Below are 16,466 nucleotides of genomic sequence, written 5' to 3'. Positions count from 1 at the left end.
CTCTCTCTCTGGATGGGGCTCGTCCATGCTCTCCTACTCCTGGATTACAATCTCTTCATCCATTATTAATGAAGTTAAACTACTAGTGGCATGCTGAATGTGCTGCATGGGAGATTTGTAGCTAATCCAGCGCAAAACAGCCCCAGTCACATAATGAAGGGAAAAAAAAAAAGCACAAATGTCAACAGTTTCACACTGGGACTGGATTAGACGCCCCCACCTCACCTTCCTCATTCACACATGGCTTCGCTCTTCCTTTCTTACGCTCTTCCACGCCACTCCAGCTCACAACACACACACACACACACACACACACACCAGCTAAGTCACGACTGTACCAACATCAGTGTTTCACCACAAATGTCTGATTCAAAGGTTAAAGAGGGGGGGGGGGGCACAGGTGAAACCGTTCAAAGGTATATGACGGGATGTTGACCCTGCAGCGTCTTCCACTCACTCGTCTGGGGCGACTGCGTGGGGTTGGTCGTCGTGGGCGAAGCGCTTTAGGTTCAGCTCCGTGAAAAGCAGAGGTGAGCATGAATCTCTTGAACGTTTTTTTTTTAAGGCATCTTTCAATTTTACCGCTATTAGTTTACTTCCACAACAGCTCTCACCACAACCGGCCTCACATTATTACTACTGCTAAAAGCACAGCCTTTTTGACTGCTCATCAGCTAATCAACCCCAGCTGTCGACGCCGCTTGGCGAAAGAAAAAAAAACACGATGCGGCGCTTTTGGTGAGGCTGAACGTCAGGAACAGGAAGAGCTGGGGAAAAATGCTGTTCAGACCAGACCCCCCACCCACCCCCCACCCGCCCCTCCACTCATTAAACAGTTGCACCCTCAGCGGTCTATACGAAGCCCCTCGTCTGGCCTTCGTAGACCGCATCCTTTGAAGGATGCAGCCTCTGAACTGAGACGCAGCTGGAAGAGGAAGGTGACGTCACCGGTTTCAGTCCCAGCGAAAAACAATGGGCTCTGGTTGTTCTCCAGTACGGGACACATCTGTCACCGGCGTCGTGTTTGAAAGAGTTTCTGACTTTTAACTTATCGATGTGAAAATATCACTGGGCAGGTTCCAAACACCGATGAAGACCATGAGACCTCAGATGAAGATTATCATAAAACAGATGTCTCCACATGAGTGCAAATCTGATAGATATTTGAGGATTTATTGGACGTATAACCCATCCTACACCTCTGAATCCTCTCCCTCCAGCTCCTTCCCTTCCTTTCTCCTCCTACCCCCACCCCTACCCCCCATTCTCTGCCACTGTGGACCAATTAGGACGAAGCGAATTCCACTTGTGACCTTTTGGGTCCGACTCGGCTCTGCTGACAGGAGAGTTAGCATGTTAGCCCAACTGTTTTACATGATATCGACGGAGCGGGGAGGCATCATAGTCATTTTATCACACCAATTTCATTCTTGGCCGATTTCCCCTTAGGCAGGTTAGTGGCAGCTTCCCATTGATTTTTTCATGTAATTGATCAGAGAACTGCTTGAGCAATTTATTGGCCAGCTCGCACCTGTGATTAAGGGCCGAGGCCGCATGTGTTTATGCATGCGCTCGCTATTACTATCCCTGAGATCAACCCACGTGCCATTAAAAAAAAAAAAATGCTGTCAATGTAATGAATGCCGTCCAAGTCTCAGGGACATTTTTAATCACGCTTGACCGAAGACATGTCATGTCCAAAGTCAGGAGAACTGGAGACGGGGGCTTGTCTGACTGACCGACAATGACAGGAGTTTATACGCTGACATAAAAACATGGGCTGGAGTCTAATTCAGAGTAATTATTATTCAATTGAATCTGCTTCATGCATGGGATTAATATTAGAGCAGTCAGGGGGCCAGAAACCACAATGACATCAGCCAAAGCATTTTCTTTGGAAGCCCAGGATGGGATAATTACAGAAGAAGACAAAGACGAAGGGCTGAGTGCTTTTTAAATATATACCACGTTAGCCGGGCATGTCGGGAGAAGTGAGGGCAGCCCGTCGTGTAAGTCTGGCCTTGTGTGGAGCGTTGGAAACCACAAGCCATGTTGCTGAGTTGGAGTGCTTAGCGTTTGGTTCGGCTCATCTCCCTCTGGTGCTGTGACAGAGCTGGAATAGCAAGGATCAGGCATAAAGCCTTTCAACAACCTCAAGAGCCATCAATGAGCCTCCCTTTTAATTTGCTTAATTTACAGGAAACTTTTTTTTTTCTTTTCTTTTTCCACCGGTGATGCTGATGGAGTGACACTCGACAAACGAAAAACACACAGGGCGACTCCTCCGTCGTCCCGTCTTTTTTCTCTTTCCTCCTCCAATTCTCATCGCTTCTCTTCCTCTCATCCTCTCTTAAATTCACCCCCCTACCCGGTCGGGATCGCAAAAAGAAGTCACACCATGCAATAAAACGGAATTCCCGGCGATTACTTTATTTCTAACACATTAGCAGTACATAAAATGATTTGTTTCAAAGATCTGCGGCTTTGGAAACACCAATTTGACTCTAGATTTTACTACATGGCCACAGAGTGTTGGCCAGACGGTACTCTAGGCAATGAATGCATGTGGTTTGAGGCTGAAGCTGAGTTTCTTCAAGTAGAAACTTAGTTTTTTCTCCCATGCAAACAGGACCCCCTGCAAACTGGAGCCCCCCTTAACATCAGCATTACCGAAGCCTTCCAACGCAACAAAACGATGTTGATGTACAGAAAGTCTTCCCTGAATGCTTTTTTTTTTGGAGGGGGGGGATTTACTGTATTTATTATATTTAATGATGACCTATAGGAATTAATTAAAAAGGAAACGGTAAAGGGAGAAATCAGGACAAGGATTTCACTGTAATTTGACTGCTTCCCTGGGGCCTGGGAAGATGCAAAGGCCGCAAATATTTCTTCAAGAAATGTCCTTGGAAATAAGTAGAGGCTTTATTTCACAATGAGACAATTATGTTTACATCAAAGGAGCAATTTAGTACAGAAAATATAAGGATGTTTCAACACAGTCTTTATTCATGAGGTAAATTCATTCATTTCTGTGTGCGGATTTGGTTTCATCGCTTGTGCATTTAATGCATCTTCTTATTTTACAAAAGCTGGGCTTTGATGACACAAGTGTTGCACCGGTGCAAGATTCATCAATTTAAAGTTAAGTTCAGAAAAGTAAGCAGATTGGTTTTTAAAAAAAAAAAAGTTGACATTGTTCGAAAAGTATCCACACTGCAATGGCCTGGGTTTTAGATCTTATGTGCCTGTTGTGGCCGACTTGCTGGGCAGTCCATCATCTCCCCCTCCTTAAAGTGGAGGCTAACAGATAGACGCGCCAAATCCGGGGAAAGTGTGCTTAAAAGTCCTCAGTATGCAGGAGGAGAAAAGTTGAAATGTCCAACTGTACTGACGCTGGAGGGTTGATGTGCTCGTTAAGAATCAGGAGAGAGCGTCAGCAGAGCAGGTCACCCTGTTTCTCACATCACAGCCCCATCAGAAATTCTTTCAAGTGTCCTTCTGCGTCGCCAAAGATGACAACAGTGAATCGATAAGCGCTTGAAATGGAAAGAAGCCGCCGGTTTGGCCCCGAGGCGAAAGATTTCATACCCGCCAGCCTTCTCTGAACTTCAGGCATTCCTCTGCACCTTTCTGCGTGAGAAAGAGGAGGCTCTGGACTGATTTTTACCCCCTTTGTGTAAGAAGGTAAGAGGAGAATATATACCGAACCATCACGCCTCTCCCGACTCAGCTCACCCCGTTTTTTTTGGTTTTTTTTTCCTCCTGCAGGAGGGGCGTGATTTGAAGATGTGCGCGATGCGGGGGCTGATATTTTCTGCGCGAGCTATTGGGTCAATCACTTACATCGTTTTGGTGTGTGTGTGTGTGTGTGTGTGTGTGTGTGTGTGTGTGTGTGTGTGTGTGTGTGTGTGTGTGTGTGTGTGTGTGTGTGTGTGTGTGTGTGTGTGTGTGTGTGTGTGTACGCGCGCGCTCGTATGTTTGTACTTGCGTGCGCGAGAATGTGGGTGCGTGTTTGCGCTTTTACGCGTACTTTTGTCACATCACAGCATCACACAAGGGATTAAAAAAGGTGCAGATTTAAGCGACACAAGTGGGTAAAAACAGCTTATTTTATTTAATTTATAATTGAATGATTTTCACGCGCTATCTCCACGTGTTCACTCGGGTGGACTCTTTATATTCTTTATATAATGACCTTATTGGGCCCTCCTTGTAAAATTTGTGCCAATGGCGTAAAATAAAAGGTTTTAATGCTGATCTATAAACCAGCTATTAAAATGACATTAACTTTATAGATATACTCACCTACAAGTCCCCATAGATGTGTAGTAAACATTTATTAGACTAGATATGCGTTTGAATCAAACCATTCTTCATTCACCAGATTTTTTTTTTTTTTTTTTTGGGTCGAGGTTAGGGAGGAGGGGGTGATTCGCACGTCTTGCTTCAGTGTCTCCTTTTGCCAGGAAATTCCCATGTGGAAGTGTGCATTAATTACTGATTTAATGGGAGTATGACTAAAAATGTAAAAGACGGATTAAGCGCGGGGAAACGCGGGCCTTCGTCCGGTCTGCTCGCCTCACTAAAGACGGGAATGGAAAATCAGTCTGTATCAAACGAAACGGATCTATAAAGAACATTTGCATCCGAGCCAGCTGTTCACTTCATATGCACATAAATCCGCAACACGATAGGGCTCTGTCTGGCCCTGGAGAAGCCTAATGCAGCCATTAAAATACTTTTCTCTTTTCCACCCTCTTCTGATGATCCAAAATATTGTTTTATCTAAAAATTTGGTCGGTGTTTTATCATCCGTGGGCACATTAGATTAATTAGGCACTGGTATACTGACTACATAACAGGCCTTCATAGACTATATCGGCTGTGAGCGCCTCAGAATAGGATGATTATGTAAATAAAGCGACTATTATTAATTCAGAGCGCGTTGAGCCTTGATAATCAGCTGATTTATTTCCAAGCAACTTTCGGGTTAGGCTTAAAGTGAAGTGACATGTTTTTTTGTTCTTGTTTTTTTTTTTTTTTTTTTGGCATCCCTGCATCTCAAACGGTGTGATTTTAGAATGAACTCCCCGGCAGGACTAACGAGAATTTCTGGGTTTTATGTTTTAAAAAAAAAAAAAAAAAAGAAAAAGTTCGCGTGTTCTTTCTGAAGATGCCATGCTGGATTTTTGTTTGCTCGCTGTTGAAAGTTGAGAGGCTCGAAGTTTGCCCTCTTGCTACACACACACACACACACACACACATACACACACACACACACACACACACCCCTTTAAAAGCACACACACACGCGCACACACAAACAGGGTTTACTCTCTGAGCTCAGAAGGAGGAAAAATGCCCCACCAGAAGAGGACGAACCAAGAGGAGACTCGGATGAAAGCTCCCTCCTTGCTGTTTCTCATCGCCCTGTAAACACACGGTTATTTTTTGCGCGTAAATGAATCAAATCTAAACGCAGCACCGCGCCTGGTTTTAATTTTTTTTTTTTTTTTTAATTTCTGGGACCTGGTCCTAGCGACGCTCACGTTTCCGGACAGAGACTCCAGCCTTACTGACACCTTGAAGTTCCCTGACTCTTCTCTATAGAACGGCAGCTCCCGGTGTCTGAGTGTGTTTTTGGGGCAGTGGAATTTATCCCTTCGCTGTAAAATAAGAGCGTCAACAACTGGAAGAATCCACCAGTGGTAAGTGAAGCAAAGGAGCAGAGGCACTAAAAAAAAATCATTTTAAAAAGCGAGATGTGAGCTGATGCAAAAGTGGGGGGGGGGGGGTGTTGATCGGCTGTTCGCTTTTGTTTCTGATGTGAATTTCAACGCTGTGACCCGAACGAGCCTGAAGTAACGCGGGGGCAGAGTTCTCCTCACAGGTCGGCCGATGATAACGAAGCATCATGAGCGATGATGGTTTGAGTATAAAGAACTATAGAAACGCGTTTGGGGTTGTTGTTTTTTTGTTCTGATTGTGAGAAAACTGTTAAATATCGATTAGAGAATTTGGAAAAGTAAAAAAAAAAAAAAAGGCTCATTTGCGCACTTTGCCATCGCGTCCTGCAGATTTACATGATTGTAAAATAATGTGGCTTCCAGTGAACTCCAAACGCACCAAAACACAACTGCGAGTAATTCTTCAAACAAACGCGACCATGCATTAAATAGAGAGTTAACGCTCTTATGAATTACAAAATAACCTTGGTATTAACAGAAGGGAAAGCGAGTTCGTTTCATTTCTTTATCCTCCACTGCTTCCTTGGAGTTTAAGGACACAAAAACTTTTGGGGGAAAGCAGAGGTGACGTTCACGGTCTCACGCCTTTTTTTTCTTTTCTTTTTTTTTTGCGTTAACGCAGGACCATATGCTGGAGGTAAGTCGTTCATCTCCCGGTAAAAAAAAAAAAAAAAGCTGCCGCTCTCCCGCTCCGATGCGTTGATTTGGAGAGTAAACCCTGTGTGGGGCGACGCCAGCTTTCTGTCGGAGCTGGGCCTGGTGCCATGTGAGACGCTGGTTCATTTAATTGTTGGTAGTGAGAAGAGCGCGCCTCCGAAAAGACAATGAGTGGACGCAGGAGATGAATTGACGTGGTTTTGATGTTAATGCGGTTGTATCCCACTCCCACTGGATGCACGGTGTGGCTTGTGTTCATCAAAATAGAGATTATTTATTTATATATACCTGAGGAGGCTTAATTACCGCTGAACCACAAGTACCACAAATATTACTAATAATAATAATTGTATTTATATACATATAAATAATCCTATATTATTAGAGGTATTATATTAATATTATTCTATTTTCATATTTTTGTTGTGCTACAATTTTTCTTTATATTTACTATCTTTTTCATTATAAATAATATTTCATAAACTATCGTCATTTACGCATCTAATTTTTGCAACCTAGTTATTTCCAATATTTTGGCCTACTTGATTTTTTTGTTCACGAACTTTTAAGGGAATGGGATTCGTGCTTTTAAATTAGAAGTCTCCAAAAAAAAAAAAAAAAAAGGAACGAGAGAGATTTATCTGAGAAAAAACATGCGTTAATGTTTCTGCATAATAAAAATAAAATACGGTTAAAAGCATGATGTAAGGAACACCAGAGGCCGCACAGCGGACAGGCTGACATCCTGGAGGGAGCCCTCATTAGACCTCACTGATTAGATAACATGGAGCGGCGTGCAATAACCTTCCACCTTACAGCCTGACCCCCACTATTTCATTTTGCTGTGGAGATATGGAGCAGAGATGAGAAGAAAAGCTGTGCGGGCACACACCTTAAAAACTTAACCTCCAATATCTTCATCTTTTTGTATTCACAGAGAGAGAGAGAGAAAAACCCTCACAGATGATGTAGAGCAGGTGAAGGGAAAGAACTGGGGAAAATGGTTAACAGCATGACTGCATGCAAATTCCCTCCGACTTGAATTATCATAAGCAAACAGTGTGAGCCTGCACTAATAAAACCCCATCTGTGTAACTTCATATCGAGGTAGTATGAGGGCTGTGATAATGAATTTTGTAATATCCCACCGACAGACATCTCAATCAGACTCTAATCCCGTGATTTTACTACGGAATCACTCCACTTCCAACTGCTGCAGGCTGCGAGATCCGACTCATGCAAAACACGGCGGGTTTTATCCATTCAGACTGTACACAAATTAGACTGGGGGGAAAAAATATATAGCAATACGTGATATGTGATGAAATGGAGTTTTAGATTCCAATTTGCTTTAAATCGGGTGAAAGGGGGCGTCTATTGATGAGACTGTTTCTTTTTCTGTTTTTTTTTTTTGATTGAAGTATTTCTTGAAAAAAGTAGCAGCTCAGTGTGTGGAAGGTTTCCTTTCACAGGTTAAAGAAATAAACCAGAAACATTCACTGACCTATTTTTTATTACGTAAAAACAAATTGTATAATTTTAAGAGTACCAGCTTCACGTGTTGAAGTCTATCACAATGTTCGCATCTTAAACGTCCTCTTCAGCACCACCAGCGTTTTTAAAAAACCTTTTTATCTAATATAGGCCCACGCCAAGTAGTATTTGTTCCACATGCGGGTCAAAAGTGACCATCAGGTGGTCGTTTTAAAGCTAATCATGTCTCTTTCTCTTTTCTTACAGAAGTCGTGCTCACAAATTGCCATAATGGACTCCCACTGTCGCAAACTGGCCACCACCTGCGCGCAAATAGGTGCGTATCTGATCCAAGGGAGTCAATGAGATGCAGTTCTCAGGTTTCAGAAACATTTTAGGAGCAGGTATAATCATCTGTTTAATTGTATACGTTTGAAATCTGATTTATTTATATATAAAATTACATTAAAACAACACTCTTCTTTTCAAAACTGTATATTTATTTAACTCTTAGTTACAGCTGGTAGGTTATTCTAAATAATTCAACACTAATTAATTTTACATCCTCAAACGTGTCTCAAATTACTTTGAAATATTGATGCTCGAGTTTATTTTTGTTTAAATACATTCTAATTAATGAGCCAATTATTTCTATTTTTATGAGTGCGTTATTTCTTTCAATAATCACATTTTTAATCAGCAGGAAAAGTGATAAGATTTCTAAAGTTTTTTATAAGATAATCTCCTTTTTTTTTTTTCTTACCAGAACTAATATGGGGTAGAAGTAAGAAAAAAAAATGTTTTGGCTGCATGAAGCGTTCGCACACGGCCTCAAGAACATTCATTAGTGAGGTATCCCGGCCTCTTCGTCCGTCGAGTTATTGGTGAATGCTGGTCGTTTGCTATCTTAGAGCGACACCTGGTGGTCAACTGTGGCTCTGCAGCTACAGGAGGCGTAGAAATTCTGTTCGGAGCATCTTTGGAGCGTTTTATTGGGATGGTAGCTCTGCAGCGAGGCGATTTGTTGCAAATAGAATAAAATCACACTTGACTTGTAACGCATCATATCATACCTCACTATTCATTAATTTATCAATCGGTCATGCAGTGATTCCACTGTGACAACATGACAAAACATATTTGTAACATTTTCAATTCTGTGCGTATTAATCTTGCAATAACAAGTTCGAAAACTACCCCACCCCCAACTGGGAGGGGTAAACAAAAGCCAGAAATCCTTTACCCGTCAAAGTCTGTGATTTATTAATTATTCTAGAGGGGAAATTACATCAAGTCTTGTTGGGGTTTTTAACGAATAACCGATAAGTCTCCTTCGGTTTCGTTTAGCCGACATTGATGGGGTTGTGTGACAGCAGGCAGGCTGCTCATAGCCTCATAACAGCGCGGTGTGAATGGCCATTGATTAAGAATAATAAGATAATAAGATATAGACACGCCAGCCTCGACTGTTTTGCTGTAATACATGCAGCGCCTGTTGGATTGACTCCGGGGAAAACTAAATGTATAATGAAAGCCCATTCGTGAGGAGGAATATACTAATGGAGTAATGCGATGTCTCCTTAATCCTATGTAAAAAGCCTTGTCGTCTCCCCTTATATTGACTGAATTGCTAATTAATGGCCCTCTATGGCGGAGGCCTATTGCGCGCAGTAATCCGCAGAAGAGAGATAAAGCATTCACAAGGTAGAAATTAAGAGTAAACCGATAATCCACTTCAGGTTTAATATTATGATACGGCTGGAAGAAAATGGAAAAAGGAGCAACGCAGTGTTTGCTGCTTGGATTGGAATAAAGGTATGATATCCTAATTCTTTAAATTATTATTATTATTTATCAAAATAGGCGAATATTTATTCTTCTTACTCTAATCTGCCTTTAAATATTTAGAGCTGGGATGATGTTGATGTTTATACCTTTAAAATAGTGTATTAATACAGCATTAAATTATTTGAAAATGACATCATCTTAATTGTATTACGCCGGGATCATCCAAACAAGGTTTTATGGCTCTATAAGAGAGACGATTGGCTCCCTAATTTTGATAAAGTGCCTTCCCTCCCTCTGTGAGTGTCAGTGTTCTGCTGGTATTTATATATCGGGGGCTTTCATGGGATTATCCCAGTAACTTCTTAACATCGCCAAATCCAAACACGCTGTCTGAATGGGCGTCCACCTGGCCACGTGGACACGGGAAGCACGACGATGCTGAAATGATGATGATGAGGAACCAATCATGTCACGGAAGGAGAAAGACAAAAAAAAGGGGGGGTGCAAATGTCCAAAAACGCTTTATTTTTCTCTGTGGGTCCCTCATTCAACCCATCGCTTCCACACCTGTTACCCATCTGACATTCCCCACCCCCCACCCTACCCCCCAATTCTCCCACCTTGAAAAAAAATGTTTAAATCTCATTTGTTTGATTATATGCGTGTTTACTTTGCCTTTACTCGTCGTGATCTTCGGGGAATTAGAGGTAAAAAAAGATGCTGGCACATCAGCTCAAACTCATTAAAAGTCCTCCTTCAGAAATTCTAGTCAAATGAGAGTCTTATCAGATTAAAAAAAAAAAAAAAAAGAAAGAGAAAAAACACTATAGGAATACTGGCTGGGAACGATTGAGGCGTCCAAACGCAAAGTGAGGAGAGATATCCAGTTAAGCACCCGGATAAAGTAATCCGTCGTCAACAAACTGGAGTCTGCGTGGTTAACGGTGGCTCCGGTGGGCTTGATTTAATGGATATTTGAACCTTAACTCAGCTGAGATCAAGAGGATCGCCTCATTTGACAAGTCGCATGAGTGGCGGTGCTGTTCCTGAACATATGTGCAGTGGATAGTAAACCATTAGGCCAGCCTGGTCACGTTTTTTGGACCGTATGATCGAGAAGCATTATAAACATCTCTGCGAGTATAAAGTTGGATATGAGGATAAGACCTTCTGAGTGGGAGATGCCTAAATTCAATTTGTTCGGGGTTGTTTGCCTTTGAGTATTTTTGACACGTTTTTACTTCCAGCGCCGCCCCCCCCCCCTCCAACTGGATGAATGATATTAAAATTCCATGCAACACTCGTGCATGAAGCTGCAACAGCTGCACGTGGTCTCCTTTTTAACAAACTGTACACGTATAGTTACTGTCAGTTGACAAGTACGCACAGACAGTTTCTGGAGCAGGCTGACACAACCCTCCTTCTGAAGTAACCCTCCTTTTTTTTTTCTTTTTTTTTTTTTTTAAATCTGTGTCCTTTCTCTTGATCGCTGCGCTCTGGCAGGTTGTTTTGTTTGCAGTGAGCTTTTTTTTTTTTTTTTTTTTTTTTAATATGGCTTTCGATGCAATCCGCCGGTTGGCTCGCTTTATCCACAGTGAGTCCCTGAGTAAACTGCGTTGACAGAGCCTGAGAGCCTGCAGCTCAAGCTTGGGTATCAATAGAACGGCATCGTTTTACTGGGCCACTGGACCCATCTCATAAAATGAGGCCAAACTGTGTTATTTTCATTTTTATTTGGTCTTGGGCTGCTGCGCAACGACACTCCGGAGCGCCGCGGGTGCGCCGCGCGTCCCATCTCCCTTTACATGCTTTTATTTGGAAGAGGAAAAATAAGCGCAAGCCTCGATTTAAACACATTGGCACGCATATCTGGTCTCTGCAAGCTCCGGTTGGTTGAGCCCACCGTCACATTCACATGGATGTGCCTGTCAGAGAGAATATGGGCGGTCGCAACGCGGTGACGTGGAGGTCTAGAGAGAGGCGCAGTTGGATAGGCAGTGGCAACAGAGAACAGAGAGCGGTGCAGTGTCTGTATGCCTCTGGATCTAATATCACGTACCTGTCCTTGTCACTCTGATAGTCAGCCGAGGTAGCTGCTGTTTACCGCCGATGTTAGCATGGCAGCGCGCAGAGGTCTATTTTAAGGATTTTCCAGTTAACACTAAAAGGGGGCTTCATCTCTACCGCAAGAGGAACCGATCTCCTGCGCGTTTTTTTGGAGAAGTGAACACATTCCACCGACGGACTTTCCGCTCATCCTTGTCATACTAAAGGGGACTTATTCTGCTTTTGACAGTCAGTTTTGCAATATTGTACCGATGAACTCTATGAGGGATCCATTACATATAGACAATCACCACCTCACACTCACAGGGAATAAACTCGCCTCCACACACCACACGGCTCTGGCGATGGCCTCCAGTTTACAGCCGCTGCAGCGGTCTGTGGACTCTAAACACCGGTTAGAGGTGCACACCGTGTCGGACACGTCCAGCCCGGAGTCTGTCGGTAAGAACCTCCCGGGGACGCAGATGTTATCGGCAAGACGCGGCAGATGTCAGATTGAAATGAAACAAACGATGCCTCCAGCTGATCAAAGTAAACGGAGTTTTGGGTGCATGTAAATAATGGGACTGTCACATTTGCATTGGAAATCACAGATAATCAGTGTTGATGCTGATCTGTGTGCATGGTGGTGAAAAGTTTTTTTGGGTTGTTTTTTTTTGCGTGTTGTGTAAATACACATATCATGTCGAATTAAATGTCATGTAGCAATCATTAACACACTCGGCCCCAAGACTAAATAAAATGAAAATTTGAACTAAAATAAACAATGTCAAATTAAAAAAAATGGATTTAGGAAAGTAATTTATTATTATTTGTGCTTCTGAATGAAATCAGACAGCAGATCCATTAACAGTGACATGATTTCAGGGGTTCTTTTTGTTTTCACTGCAGAACGCAGGCCCTTAATCCGCCTATCCATGACTGAATCAACTTTCTTTCCTCTTGACAGAAAAAGAAAAGAACCAAAATAAAAACGACGACTCTTCAGATGATCCCTCTAAAAAGAAGCGGCAGCGGCGGCAGAGAACTCATTTCACCAGCCAGCAGCTGCAGGAACTGGAAGCCACTTTCCAGCGGAATCGCTATCCGGACATGAGCACAAGGGAGGAGATAGCCGTATGGACCAACCTCACAGAGGCCCGGGTCAGGGTGAGTACTCCCCCCCGGGTGCAAGCAAGAACAATCTGTGTGTAGAATTGTGGTTGTAATTCGTGCTAATTATTCGGTTAACCAACAAATACCGTATCCCTTATTTTTACGCACGGACATCAAACTTTACGCACGACTGAAACGTCCTTTAAAATATTATAAAGACAGTTTTTAACTACAAAACAAACATCAAGAGTCATGTTTAAATACACTGCTGGGTCAATAATCATTTAATTAGATTCTAAATGTTTACCCATTAGACGTAATTAATTCAAACCCCCAGCACACAAAGCAAAACAATTAATTTTATCACGAATTAATCTGTGGTTCTCGCGACATTTTAATCTACGCGGTAAATTATCAATAAAACAGGACAAAGCCGAACTATTTATTATTTGTCCATTAAGATATAATTATGCGTGTGTGCGTCGTTGAGGCTATTGATAGGTGTCGGTGGCAGATACCAGTCGTGTTCTCCTGGCCGTGCGAAAGAGGTGCAAAGCTCGTATTTTGCGATTGTCACCCTGGTGTTGTGTGATTAAGGGTCAGTGTGTTTGTGGAATACACATCCTCTCTCTCTCCACGTCAAGATGGGACACTGACAGCCCCGTGTGTATTCTGTTCGGATAACAACCGGACTAAAGCAGAAAAAAATGTCTGCACAAAAATAATAATAATAGAGAGATTTTAGATCTATAGATGTTTAATTTAAACGCGAATTAATGATTATCCTAAATATTAATGTCTGATATTGAACTAGAAGATTTCAAAAGGTGGAATGACACTCGGAATAATTTGGGATTTCCTTTGCTCCAGGTTTGGTTTAAGAACCGACGAGCCAAGTGGAGGAAACGGGAAAGAAACCAACAAGCAGAGCTTTGCAAAAACGGCTTCGGCCCGCAGTTCAATGGACTCATGCAGCCCTACGAGGACATGTACCCCAGCTACACGTACAACAACTGGGCCGCCAAGGGCCTCACGCCGGCCTCTTTATCCACCAAAAGCTTCCCCTTCTTCAACTCCATGAATGTCAACCCCCTCTCCTCGCAGACAATGTTCTCACCGGCGCCCAACTCCATATCCTCCATGGCGTCCGGCATGGTGCCATCGGCGGTCACCGGCGTGCCGGGCTCCAGCCTCAATAGCCTCAATAACTTGAACAACCTCAGCAACCCGTCTCTCAACTCGGGGGTGCCCACGTCGGCGTGCCCCTACGCGCCTCCGACCCCCCCTTATGTGTACAGGGACACTTGTAACTCCAGCCTGGCCAGCCTGAGACTGAAAGCCAAACAGCACTCAAGTTTTGGATACGCCACTGTGCAGAATCCAGCCGCCAATCTGAGCGCTTGCCAGTACGCCGTGGACAGACCAGTCTAATACCTACCTGCACTGCAAAAAATAACCACCTTAGCAAGAGGCATAAAACACTTAAAGTGTTTTGTTTTGCTTTTCTCAAAGGGGGGAGAGAGGAAATCTGACGGTGAGCTACTTTTTCATTGTGTTTCAGGAGATGTTTTGGTCGTCTGGCATTTTCTTGACACTAGTTGGAGTTGGTTTATTCCGACATTTCCCCTCATGATAGTGTCTCTTTGTACCAAACATACACAGAAACAGGTGAGATGATTCCATCGCACACACCAGACATTTATTTCATTTTTATTTATTTTTATTTTTTATTTTTGTGGAGGGGTTGGGTGGGGGTTTTTGGAAGCAGGAGGGTGTTTACAAGACCAACTGGCTTGCTACGATGGTAATTTTTTGCAGTGTGTGAGTTCTCCCAAACAGCCGGCCACAGGAACAAGAGACTACTACAACTACTTTTTTCATTTTTCAAAAAAATAAATAAATAAATAAAGGGCACTAGAAGACTGAACCACTGAAGCAAGCTCAAACTGAAACGGGAGATTTTAGTTTCATTCCCCTTCGATGAGTCCAGGCCTCCTTCACACTGCGCCACAGGCCTGTTTAATTTTTCAGAGCTCATCGTAAGGGTGTTTTTTTTTAGTGGATTTCTTTTTTTTTTTTGTGGACGGTACCTGTTGACTGAAAAAGTTGTATATATATTTGAATTATCATCTCCTGTTTGTCGAGGCGAATGCGCTATAACCCTCCAAGTCCTCTCCAGGTTCAACTTATCAACGCATGTGGGGTAAAAAAAAAAAAAAAAGAAGAAGAAAAAAAAAAAAGAACCCTAAAAAGGAATTGTGCTTTGCTTGCAAACAAAAGGGAATGTACATACTAAACGCACCAGTTGTGTGTTTCTAACATATTATAAATTTATTATTGATGTCTGTGTGAATATCGATTTAGAATAGGAATTCTGGATTTAAGAAAAAAAAAATGAAGCATCAAAATGTTCCTGCGACAAATTATTTTTGGGTTTTTTTTGCTCTGTGTATACTATTTGGTACGGAATTCTGTTGTTTTTTTTCCAACATCCAAAAAACTATTGTGTTTTATTTAATGGAAGTAAATATATTGTTCAAAAACATTCTGATGGGGGACTTTTTTTATTGAATCTTTGTGTAGCAGTCTGTTAGTGGAGTGCAAACCAATGACAGTCAGTCTATAGCCTTTCGATTATGTGAGGTACTTGTGCGCCTAATCTATAGAGGAAAACAATGGGCTGCTCCAATACACATAGCGACGAGATGCCCCGTCAGATTAACTGCTGAATGCATGTCTGCCTGCTCTACCAAGGGCTACACGGCTGCGGTCAGTCGTGCTTGAAATAACACGGGAATCAACAAACAGGAGGTGGACCACACCGCGGTGACAACAGTCCATCAGGGTGTGTTTCTCTTGCGCGTATTGAACTCAGGAGAACAGACACAATTCCACTGAATTCATGCTTGGGTTATTCATATCAATGTTTTACGCTGCGTAAATGCGCAAAAAAAAAAAAAACTGCAGAGAGGAGAATCACGAATCGCACACAAGCGCCCAAGGGAAACTCGGAGGTATATGAGCCGAGGTTGGCTGCAGGAGGCGGGGGAAGAGCGCAGCTTCGCGGCCGCGGCGCAGAGCGGAGACGTCGGGGAGGGAAACGCCGCCAACCCCCTCCCCTCTCCCCTGGAGAAACGAAATGAAAACACGCGTCTGTGGGATTGCAAACCGAACGGCGCGCACTTCACACCCACCAAATGTTGATCATGTGATTGCTTCAATTAAAACACACATTCCTATAAAATAAGTAGCTGTTTAAGAGGGGGAGGAATTGGGGGGTGCCGTGTGGTGAAAGAGCTGATCTAGGAACTGATGTCATGTTGCTAGAGGCCTTGAGGTCATCCCCCGAGGGAGTAATACCACAGAGAGAAAATAAATCACCCAAAGTGTCGTTTTTAAAACTAAAAAATAATAAATACACGAGAGGGATTTTCTGTTTTTGCATCTTATGAATGCAGAGGATTTTTTTTAATTTTTTTTTTTTGCGTGTCTGTCCGACCGTCTGAACTCTTCACCCTCCACAATTAGATTTTCTTTTAAGGCCCCCTTTGATGCACAAGTGTCACCTTTTGATGGAGTCGGTAAAGCGGAGCAATAATCAGCTTGACAAGGGATAAGCTTCGGCTGCTATAGGGG

The 16,466-nt window shown here is 42.9% G+C and overlaps 1 protein-coding gene across 4 annotated transcripts in view; it reads left to right on the top strand.

The window, feature by feature from the left end:
- pitx2 (paired-like homeodomain 2) overlaps positions 1-15,349 on the top strand; it is a 47,679-nt gene extending 32,330 nt beyond the window's left edge. For 2 of the 4 annotated variants that reach the window (XM_068325521.1, XM_068325522.1), the window contains exons 2-4: positions 8,148-8,217; positions 12,685-12,884; positions 13,701-15,349. In XM_068325521.1, coding sequence (XP_068181622.1) covers positions 8,172-8,217; positions 12,685-12,884; positions 13,701-14,261 — 807 coding nt within the window. In that variant the 5' untranslated portion in view covers positions 8,148-8,171 and the 3' untranslated portion in view covers positions 14,262-15,349. Of the gene's footprint in view, positions 1-5,344; positions 5,712-8,147; positions 8,218-10,786; positions 12,177-12,684; positions 12,885-13,700 lie in introns of those variants that run through there. The other 2 variants (XM_068325520.1, XM_068325519.1) reach the window with 2 other exon arrangements.
- Positions 15,350-16,466: the final 1,117 nt, after the last annotated feature.

The sequence above is a fragment of the Antennarius striatus genome, chromosome 10, assembly GCF_040054535.1.
Source record: "Antennarius striatus isolate MH-2024 chromosome 10, ASM4005453v1, whole genome shotgun sequence".
NCBI classification, from domain to species: Eukaryota; Metazoa; Chordata; class Actinopteri; order Lophiiformes; family Antennariidae; genus Antennarius; species Antennarius striatus.
Note: the sequence above shows the minus strand (reverse complement) of the source record. Positions and strands in the feature narration are given on the sequence as shown.